Source organism: Glossina fuscipes, unplaced genomic scaffold (assembly GCF_014805625.2).
Source record: "Glossina fuscipes isolate IAEA_lab_2018 unplaced genomic scaffold, Yale_Gfus_2 42195, whole genome shotgun sequence".
Taxonomy (NCBI): Eukaryota; Metazoa; Arthropoda; class Insecta; order Diptera; family Glossinidae; genus Glossina; species Glossina fuscipes.
The window spans coordinates 8,534-18,377 of NW_023998931.1; the positions used below are offsets into that span (position 1 = coordinate 8,534).

Here is a 9,844-nt window from a genome sequence, read left to right on the forward strand (position 1 = left end):
TTTGAAAACACTAAGCGTGAAAATACTTCGTCTTCGTCTGGTATCACATCACTTCAGAGTTCATACCCTCTGCGCAGGAGCTCTGCTACATCAGTCCGTGCTTTGGTAGACGTCTTTAACAAAAAGAGAATTAAGGATGATATGCTCACTTACGTAGAGAAAAAAAGATATGAATGTATCATCAAATCGTTTGAAACAAGAAGCAGGTCAGCAAAATAAACGGACGGATAATCTAAGAGAAGAGGTGACAAACTTATAATGAAACGTCAGGCTTTACCATTATCAAACCACTTTAATTAGAAGCTTATAAAGGCTATTCATTTGCTACACAAAAACTCTAGCTTTTCAACACTCGTTTAATAATAAATTTATTTCTTAACGTTGCATAGAAAAGTATTGACGAAAATGATTTATACGAACATTGGAAGGAACAATAACATTGGCGCACACGCATGTTGACAAGCCTTTGCGGCACGGCGTCGAATTTTTTGCATATTTTTTTTAATCCAATTTGAGTGACGATAGACGTTAACGTAGATTTCATGATCATCACATGATGAAGCACCCTCCGAAAGCAGACCATGAATTTTACCTAATGGAAAACGTGCTTTTGATTGCCTCACTAAATGCAGGACTTGGAAGAATAAAAGTAAAATATTACCGTTACAAAACAAGGGTGCTCCGGAATCTCCTTTGCAAAGACCTTTAGCTGACTGAGGCGATTTTGCACACAGTGCATGCTTATTATTAGCGCCATACACAATATTGCAGATTGTGGTTGCTGTCAGACGCATATCCACAAATAAAATTCTATCCGGGCTTGGACCATCCTGGCAAGATTAAAAATGTTAAAAATTGTTTCATTTCGAGGATCAGTGTTGAATATGGAAAGACTAAAACATATAAAATTCCTTAAAAGTACGCGTACGTTTGTATTCAATGTAATGCTTGCTATAGAACGTGTGGAAAAGCATAGCCTAGTCAGAAAGTATTTTTCATCAAATAAACTTTTATAGAAAATAGGAGTAGAAAAACTTTTCCAATTATCATATTCGTTTCGTCATTTTCGTTCTGAAAATTTTTACTATCATCAATTTTTTGGAGATCGAAATTGAAAACATATATAATAATTAATGGCTCATCGAGAGAGATATGTGCAATACGCAATAGTCAGCATTATCTTCACGTATTCATAATTTCGCATATTTCATTTTAATTTAGACATTCAAGACCGTTTCTGTTGCGCTATAATCGCTATTCGACTTAATTTCTTGTCATCTATACCGAAATATCATAGGTGTATGGTGGCTAAAGCATTGTTTTCTGCAGCTATTATAAGGCTGGCGTGTGTGTGGGTGTACTGGATGTGCGATTAAGAGAAAACATTTATCGTTAAAATGAAAGAAGTACGCTTTTCTTCTATTGCCCACTTATTCCAATCGACTTGCTTACCCCAACTTCTCAATATTATCCTTCAGCTTTGCTAAATTATTATTATTATTATTATTACAAAATTTAGCCAGCGAATAAATTCTGAAACTTTGCCAGTTTGCATTAGTAATTCATTGCCTTCGTGAATATCCCCACAAGATTTATAGTGTGCAGAGAAAATGATTGGGAATGAGCCGATATTTGGGTGGCCATTCGAAGAGGGTTCAAAAGAATTCGAAAGCCCATCGCCTTAAGTTAAATTTTCCGCTTCTTTGATTTACAGAGAATACATCTTAAGAGCATACAATAGCTTTTTATAAATATTGCCGTTGTGTGCCACCGTTATCTGCAAAAAATCAAAGGTTGGAATTAGTTTTATATTTACCGGAAATACTTGACCCCATCCAGTTGCAACGCAATCCATATTAATTTTTGGAGGATTTAAAGGTATCAAATAATCAACGCGCTTTTTAATCGGACTATATAGAATTAAAAGAGCGATATCGTTGTCACCCCTCTCCCACTTGTTAGCATATTGTCGATGTGTTACAGCTTTTAAAACTTTTTTGTATAAAGTTTTATTCGTTCGCCGTAATCGCCTTTCGGCGTTGATTATGACACGCAATGAGCTTTTTGGAAGATCGATTGGAAGGTGATCTATTTCGTTGCAAATAGAAAAACAACAACGAAAATATCATGCATATGTTAGAAGTGTTAGACTCTATTATATATCTATCATACATTACCAACACAATGACCAGCTGTTATTACAGTTTGCACGTTCACTAATGCTCCGCAACAGAAATTGAGTGCACCAAAATACTTTGCTCGTCCCGTGGTTAGAACTAATAACGCCGTATAGGTACCCCATATCTCACCACCCTTTCTGTAACCACCAAAAACTTTGCGAGCAGGCTGTTTGGATTCTATTGTGTAATTATCAGGGAAGTTCGTATTCAAATAATCGGTTAAAGCAATATTTATCGCCATAAATGTTAACAAAATGTGAACAAATCCTTTCAAAAAATTTTCCATTCGTTAAAATTTTGATAATTAAAATAACAAGAGAAAATGCGTAAGAAAATTGAAGAGGAGGTGACTAAAAGCAAATTCCTGGTCAACGTAATAAATCATCTGTTGTTTATTTTCCAACTCGCAGAAAAAGAAGAAGATCCAATATCTGTAAATGATTGCCGTAAGTGAAAAATTGTAATTTTAAGAAATAACAAAACTACACCAAGTCATTAGCGGATCTGACATCTATTCAATTCACTTGTGTGCAAGAAAGTTTGAAGAACAGATAACCGGCGGACGAATGAGCAAAGAATCTTGTTTGAAACCAAACAGAATCTTACAGATCGAGAATGTATATGCATTCAAACTGGAGTAAGCGATTGTTAAATTTCTATCCCAGTAAGTGTTAGCTACGCCCAACATATAACCATCAGCCGAAGGATGAGTGCATTCATTTCGACAAAACGTTTGCAACGTCCATAAGGAAGCTTCAGAGACCCCAAAAAATATACGTATTATTGATCAGCATCAAATTCTGAATGGATTTAAGCATGTCCGTCTGTCCATATGACCGTCTGTGCGTTTGTATAATGTCTGTTGTAAATATACTCCTGGCCGCAAAAATGAATCTATCGACAGAAAAGGGGCCAAACTGGTCAAAGGACATGCCCACACCACTACGTAAAGTGAGTGTTTTTCAAAAGGAATTTGTTTTTCGACCATTACTCATAAACTGTAGCAGATAAATGTATTAGGTCGAATCATAAGTAACTTCCGATAGGTAAGTAGAATCTGTTGTTCGTATTTACCTAATAAAACTTATCGAAAAAACCGTGTTATTTTTACCATACAGATGAGGATTCAGTTAGTCTTCTGTCAAATGTTTTATGTGGTGCATGTTACATCCAACTGTTTTCTTAACCTCCGAAATGGAGAGTGAGCAAGTGACTATTCGACCACACACCATATAATTTTTTTCAATTTTTGGCAGGATCTCTGAGGTCACCCTTCTCTGAACAGATTGACAATTCTCCAGCAAATTGGAAAAATGCCAGCATGGTAGCACTTGATGAAAAGATTTAGCAATAGCCTGGCGAGTATTTTAATGCGCTTTTTTAGAACTGTGGCTAAAATTCCATGAAGTCCTGGAGCTTTGTAAATGTTGAGATTGACAAGAATCTTTGTAACAGTCCTCGTCCGATTGATTAATGTAGGCATCGAATAAGTGACTCTTTCAAGAGTTTGAAGCAAACATTTCGGCCAGCATATCAGCTTTATCAACTGGGTGGAATATCGCTTGGTCATTATTAAGAATAATTAGAGTCGAAACGGTAGCTTGGTTTCCAATTCATTTCACGAAAGACAAAGTGCTCTTCCCAATTTTTGGAGCAGCAGGAACTTTGGTACGTAGCCGCTTTTCATGTACAGCTATACCACGGCCAGGTACCTTGTTGTACATATTTCTAGAGTGTTTGTGTAGCAGATTGTATTGATCGTTTGGAATAAAACGCCACACTTGAAAGGTTTTCTGGCTAAATTCTTGCAGGATCTGACTGCTTGTTTGCAATTCTTATTGCACCCGCTTTTATCTTTGTGCTTAACCGAAGTATTTTTGAATGCAATGTATGTTCTTATTCTACGTTTTATTATGTTTTGTTTCTCCGCTGGGGCAATAATGTTGTTACATAGGAATTCAAAATGTGTGAAAAAATTATCGGGCTCCGCCAAATTTGCTTTATCGCTACATCACGTTTCGTGGTTGACATAAAACGTGGCGAAGATTGGCATACGAAAAGGAACCGGAAATGGTGCGGTGGTCCGTGTTACCGAGAGATACAATGATGTTAAATTCGTGTTTATGCGGATCGGAAGTAAGAAAAAGATCCAGTGTATTTTGCTGCAGCCCATCAAGGCCTGGAATGTGCGTTGGTTCATCGATAAATTGCGTTAAGTAATTCCCAAATGGCATAACCTCTTCGTATGAGTCTTGTATGAGTCGAATGGTGCAGCAAGTTTTTGTTGTTGACATTGAAAAAGCCAGCAATAACGACTTCGCTCTCGGTGTAATTTTGCACAGTGGAAAATATTGCGTTGGCTAAGGCGTTGAAATCATTAGATGAAAGCACCTTATCGGTGTTTGGATTTAAATATATAGAAACCCAAAGTGCTGCGTGCGTCTGGGTAGTGAATTTTACCCATAGCGAGGTAAATTCAGAATCCTGTGTGCAATTGTTGCTGACACTAGAATATTTCATCGTTACAAATGTGTGCCATCGTTACAAAGGCCTCTGTGTGATACGAAATGATGAATGATTTTGTACATAGGCACCCGGAAATCATATACATCACCATTTTCGTTTACATGAGTCTCACAAAGTGCGTATGTATGTGAATACCACGAGAAAATATTCCCGCAGTCCGCCTATATTGAAGGGATTGATTGTAAGTTGATAATTGAGAACGTGTTGGCAAACTGTTTTAGACTGAACGTGAAGCTGATCGTAAAGAAAACCACAGTTATTCGAAAATATCTTCATGGGGACAAAATTTATAGGCGAAATTTGTATATTTGCAATTTAATGCTAAGGTGCGGTAGAATAAATGAGAGACAATTTGCGACTAGTATTTCGTCGTTAACTGTCGACGTGTTAGTACACCGGTCGGGGCCACTCTTCCGTCGAAGTGAAGGGATAGAAAGAAAGAACGTTTATTTAAAAAAAGCTGCTCTAGGTTAACAGTACTAAAGGAAACTGTACCGCAAAGTTCAACGTGTATTGAACGTCACAGAAGAATAAGACATTTGCTTTACCGAGTTCTCAATGGCCTAAAGCCCAGACAATAATAACACGAATAAAAATAATAACAAAGCAATATTATTGCATTGTTTGTAACGTGTTCACTCTGCATTCTGTCAAATGTGGTTCATGTTAGCTTTCGTGGTGTATTGTTCCACGTTCTCTGCGTTGTTGTAGCAACATTTAACCCAATATGCTTTAAATGTTTTAAAAAAATAAATTTTGAAATTAATAAAAACTGAATGATTGAAAGCTGCTCCTCTTTCCTGAGACAATTTTTAAGCTAACATCGTCGGAATAAGTTATTTTGTTACGCAAATAGTGTATTTTGAAATGTTAGGTTGTTTATAGAAATGACAACTATCGACAATTTGTACACATGTATGCACCTAGTTCTCTATTTACAAGAATTTTTTTTGCACGAAATTTAATTTAATATAAGTTAAAGAGGAAAAAATTATTTTTTACATGAATTGTTTAGTTTTAAAATGATTCCCGAATTTTTTAAAATAATATTTCTGATCAACTTTTTTTATTTTGATGTTCTCATAAATTTTTTCGTTCTCACTCCTTACAAATACGGAATTTAGTTTGGTTTTTTCAAAGCCCAAGTTATCTTTCTTTATAATACATCTAAAAAATTAAGTTGTGTAGGCACGAAATAAATTCTTCAATGAACTCTAGCAAGAAATTTTTAATATTGTTCATAGTACTCTTCAGTTGCCTTTTAGCTCTTGAAACACTCCACTATTTTTCCCTTTTTGCCAGTAACTTTTTTTACACGAATTCTTTAAAAATCTATCTATCGTGTAAAAAAAGAATTAAGTGTATTTATTTGATTTTTCTTCATTGTAATAGTCTAACCTGAAACCTAGCGATTTGAGTGACAATTTTCATAGTATAACCTATAAAGAATAGACATTTACCTTTAATTAAGTTTCCAAGCCCTATTGGTGCAACATTAAATTTTTATTTATTTATATTACTAGTTTTCATCAGTCAAACTTGTATTAATTAAATTAGTTTCTCGAACGTGGGAACAGTGTAATGCGGTGTTCACTTGCGGTTAAGTAATAATACAATTTCTTACTAGCCAATCAATAATCCTTCACAGAAAAATGCTTCAATTTATTATTCTTTAAACAGACAAAAAAGCATTTATTAAAAAAGTTTTAAGAAATTGTTAAAAATATTTTTTTTACATAAGAATTAATGATTCTAGGATCTTCTTGTTAATAGATATTGAATCAGGGAGAAATTTTCTAACGTTTTTCACTGAAATCCAATCCTACTGGTTGCTTTTTAAATGAACTTCATGAAATCAAATAATCCTCGCAATGACCGACAATTTTCCTTGTAAAACTATTATACCATAAGTTCAAAAACGTTGCCACTCATGGATTCTTTTGAAACCAGTTTTAAGCGAAACGTATGCAATAAATGTACTCAACTACAATAAAATAAAAGTTGAATTAAGTAGGCTTTTAAAAATAAATTTTATGCTACTTTAATAAAATATAGAAAATATAGAAAGAATGGAAACAACAACATTCATCTATATCGCTAATCTTGCGGATAGTCAATCGTATGTCGTATAGAGCAGCTCGTGATGCACGACGTTCCTTCCACAAAGCGTTGCTTGACTATGAACTTCCTCGCACATTATTCTATATGATCCACTTTCCATCACTCGTTTTCAATTTCTTCAAGAATGGTTTGATCGCCTTCCGTTTCAAAAGCGACTCGCAAATGGAAACTCGGTTCATTAAATATTCTGCTCTTAACTCGTACGGCATTCCCAAATTGTCCAAAAGTCAGGATTCCAATCCTATTACGGCAAATCATACTTTAATAACGATTGGTATATGAATGTAACTGCAATGTACGCTCGTTCGGTAAACAACCGACTGAAGCCGACCGAGTATATATTTCCCAGGCTGAAGCCTCTCATTTCTCTTTGGCAATCAGGGTTAGACATATAAAGGAAAAATTGCTTTAAAGTGGTTTTCACTCACAAATATCCTAAATCCTATAATCATAAAGTTATATAATCTTCCTCGCTTTATTAAAGAACAGAATTTACCAACGATTTGTCGGCAATCGAAATTTACGAAGTAAAGAAGAAGTAATCGGCTGATAATCGAAGCGATCTTAATATGTAAAATAGAGGAGATTTGAGTCATTTAAAATGCATCCTTAAGAACATCTGAACCTATTCTTAGGGACATATGAACGGTTTTTAATATTTGATGGATCATAGATTAATAAAGTGTCATCTGGTGGTTTAGGAGAAGATATTCACAATGCGTGATGTGTGTACTTTATTTAGCATTTAATATATATATTTGCAAAAAAATGTCTATAAATAGTAATATCCGGTAACAGTTAAGAAAAAAAACGAAATATATTTGACACAGACGAATTACTTCAACCCTTTTCACAAAATGAAAAAAATTACTTCATATTCATAAGACGAAAACCACTTCATTTCACTCTCAACACAATGGTATGATGGAGCGCTTTCACAGGCAACTGAAAACCAATCTTAGCCAGAAAGAAATCGATAAAATGGAGTGAAAAATTGCCAATAGCTCTGTTAGACCTTCGTACAGTGTACAAATAAGACTTATTGCCTCACCGGCGAAAATACCTTGTGGAGAACACCTCCGGTTTCCGGGTGGAATGCCAGTCTCAAATGCAGACCACGTATCACCACGCGTTTACTCTACAATTAAAGGAAAACTTTAAGAACGTAAAATCGAACATAAACTACCATAGAGACCCGCTGTCTAATCGACTTGTAGCCAAAACATTAACAACTTGTGAACAATTTTTCATCCGTAGTCCAAGCAAACGTTCCTTACAATGTCTTTACGACGGTCCGTTCAAGATTATTGAAAAAAATTCCAAACTTTTTAAAATACAAATGAACAACGGCGTGCGAACGATACCTTAAGACAGATTGAAACTTGCAATCAGCAAAACGTCACACGAACATAACAATTTACGGACGACTCAGGACGCACGCAAACACAAAAAAAATCCAGTCAGATTTCATTTACACAACATCGATACTTCTGTTTTTCTAGGAGGGGGAGTGATGTACGGTGTTCTAAATGTCTAAGTTTACAAAACTTCTGATTTTGTAAGTTAGCTAATAAGCCAGGATTGCTTTTTATTTATTGTCAAAATTTGATTTTTATAAAAGATCATTTTTTGTATTGATTGAGAAAAGTAAATCTTAACTGATTCAAAAATTAAAATACATAGCAAACTAAACCAGGAATTAGTGGATTTAAAACAAAGAAATGAAGAATTAGTGGTAATTCTAACTACTACAACTTACTTTAGTATTTTTCCCTAATATTTTGTTCTCTAGATTGAACTTGATGTCGAATGGCAAACACGGCAGGAATTGCGTCGCACCCTTACCGATGACCGTTTCTGTCAGGCTCGTTCTCTCCAGCACAGCCCTAGCTTTTATACAAACAAATTGTGACATGGAATAATAATAGCTTCCTATGGCATTTATTTATTTAAAAAATTTTATTACGATTATTTTGAAACACAAAAATTAAAATTGGAAATACAGAAATATAATTCTCCATTCTAAACATTAACAAAATATGTGAAAATTAATTTAATTTCTCGACTATATTCATGCAATGGACAACACTTTTTATTCAAAGCAAGAAAAAGGAACGACTTGACTTTTGGCTTTACGTTTAACATTGTCAATACGAATTAACAGGCTTGCCTTTGCCCTTGTGATATATTTCCAACATATTCTTATAGGCATCATACATGCAAGGGCAATGTGTAAAAGAAGGGACCTGATCATCTAAACGGCAAGTTCCATTCGATGCGTCTGCGAAGTGGAAGAAAAAATTTTCAAATTTTATCGATCATTTTAGATTTGGATAGATATATTGAAATAGTGCTGTTTTTTTGAATATAGCTCAACTTTTACACCGACATCAAAAAGCTATATTGATTTACGAGATCTTCATACTTAAATTTCAACTACATCTTAAACAAACAAAAACACATCAGTTTATGATTTACTTACGAAAGTCAGCATCTTCGCAAAAGTTTAAAGGTTCTCGGACCGCTGATTCAGACATAGTCGTTCTGAAAACTCGCCTGATATGTCGGCCATTTTGATCTTTATATACGATAGATTCAGCGTTCCGGTCAGCTTGTTGAACTAAAAATTGCAGTTTACTTTAATGTACACATCACCAAGAAATATGTTTTCTTCTTACGTATCTTCTGTTGATCTTTCACAGAGGCGTCTTCGTAGGATATCCCTACCTGTACTTTTTTCTGCGGGCCGTCATTGGTTACAGTGATACATTGCTCAGCTTGAAAGCAATTTGAATTACGTGATAAACCACAATCGTCGTAACTTGTGACGCCCGATTTGCACTCATCAGGCGTAGGGCATTTCAATATTCCACGAAGGGGTGTAGCTTCCGAAAACATTTTCTCAGTTGCTGAATGCGAACAAGGGGTGCCATGACGTGAGGCGGAATACGGACATTGCAATAAATTAGATAAACGACTTCGTACGTTTGTTACACATTGCGATGTACGCGGATGCT

The 9,844-nt window shown here is 35.1% G+C and overlaps 1 protein-coding gene across 1 annotated transcript; it reads right to left on the reverse strand.

Annotated features, from left to right (window-relative positions):
- Positions 1-410: 410 nt before the first annotated feature.
- Positions 411-9,725, reverse strand: LOC119643032 (duodenase-1-like). The gene is made up of 5 exons (XM_038042390.1): positions 9,506-9,725; positions 9,310-9,447; positions 2,178-2,357; positions 1,817-2,088; positions 411-830 (listed from the first exon to the last, which is right to left on the reverse strand). Exons 1-5 carry the CDS (start codon positions 9,723-9,725, stop codon positions 411-413), a joined length of 1,230 nt encoding a protein of 409 aa, XP_037898318.1.
- Positions 9,726-9,844: the final 119 nt, after the last annotated feature.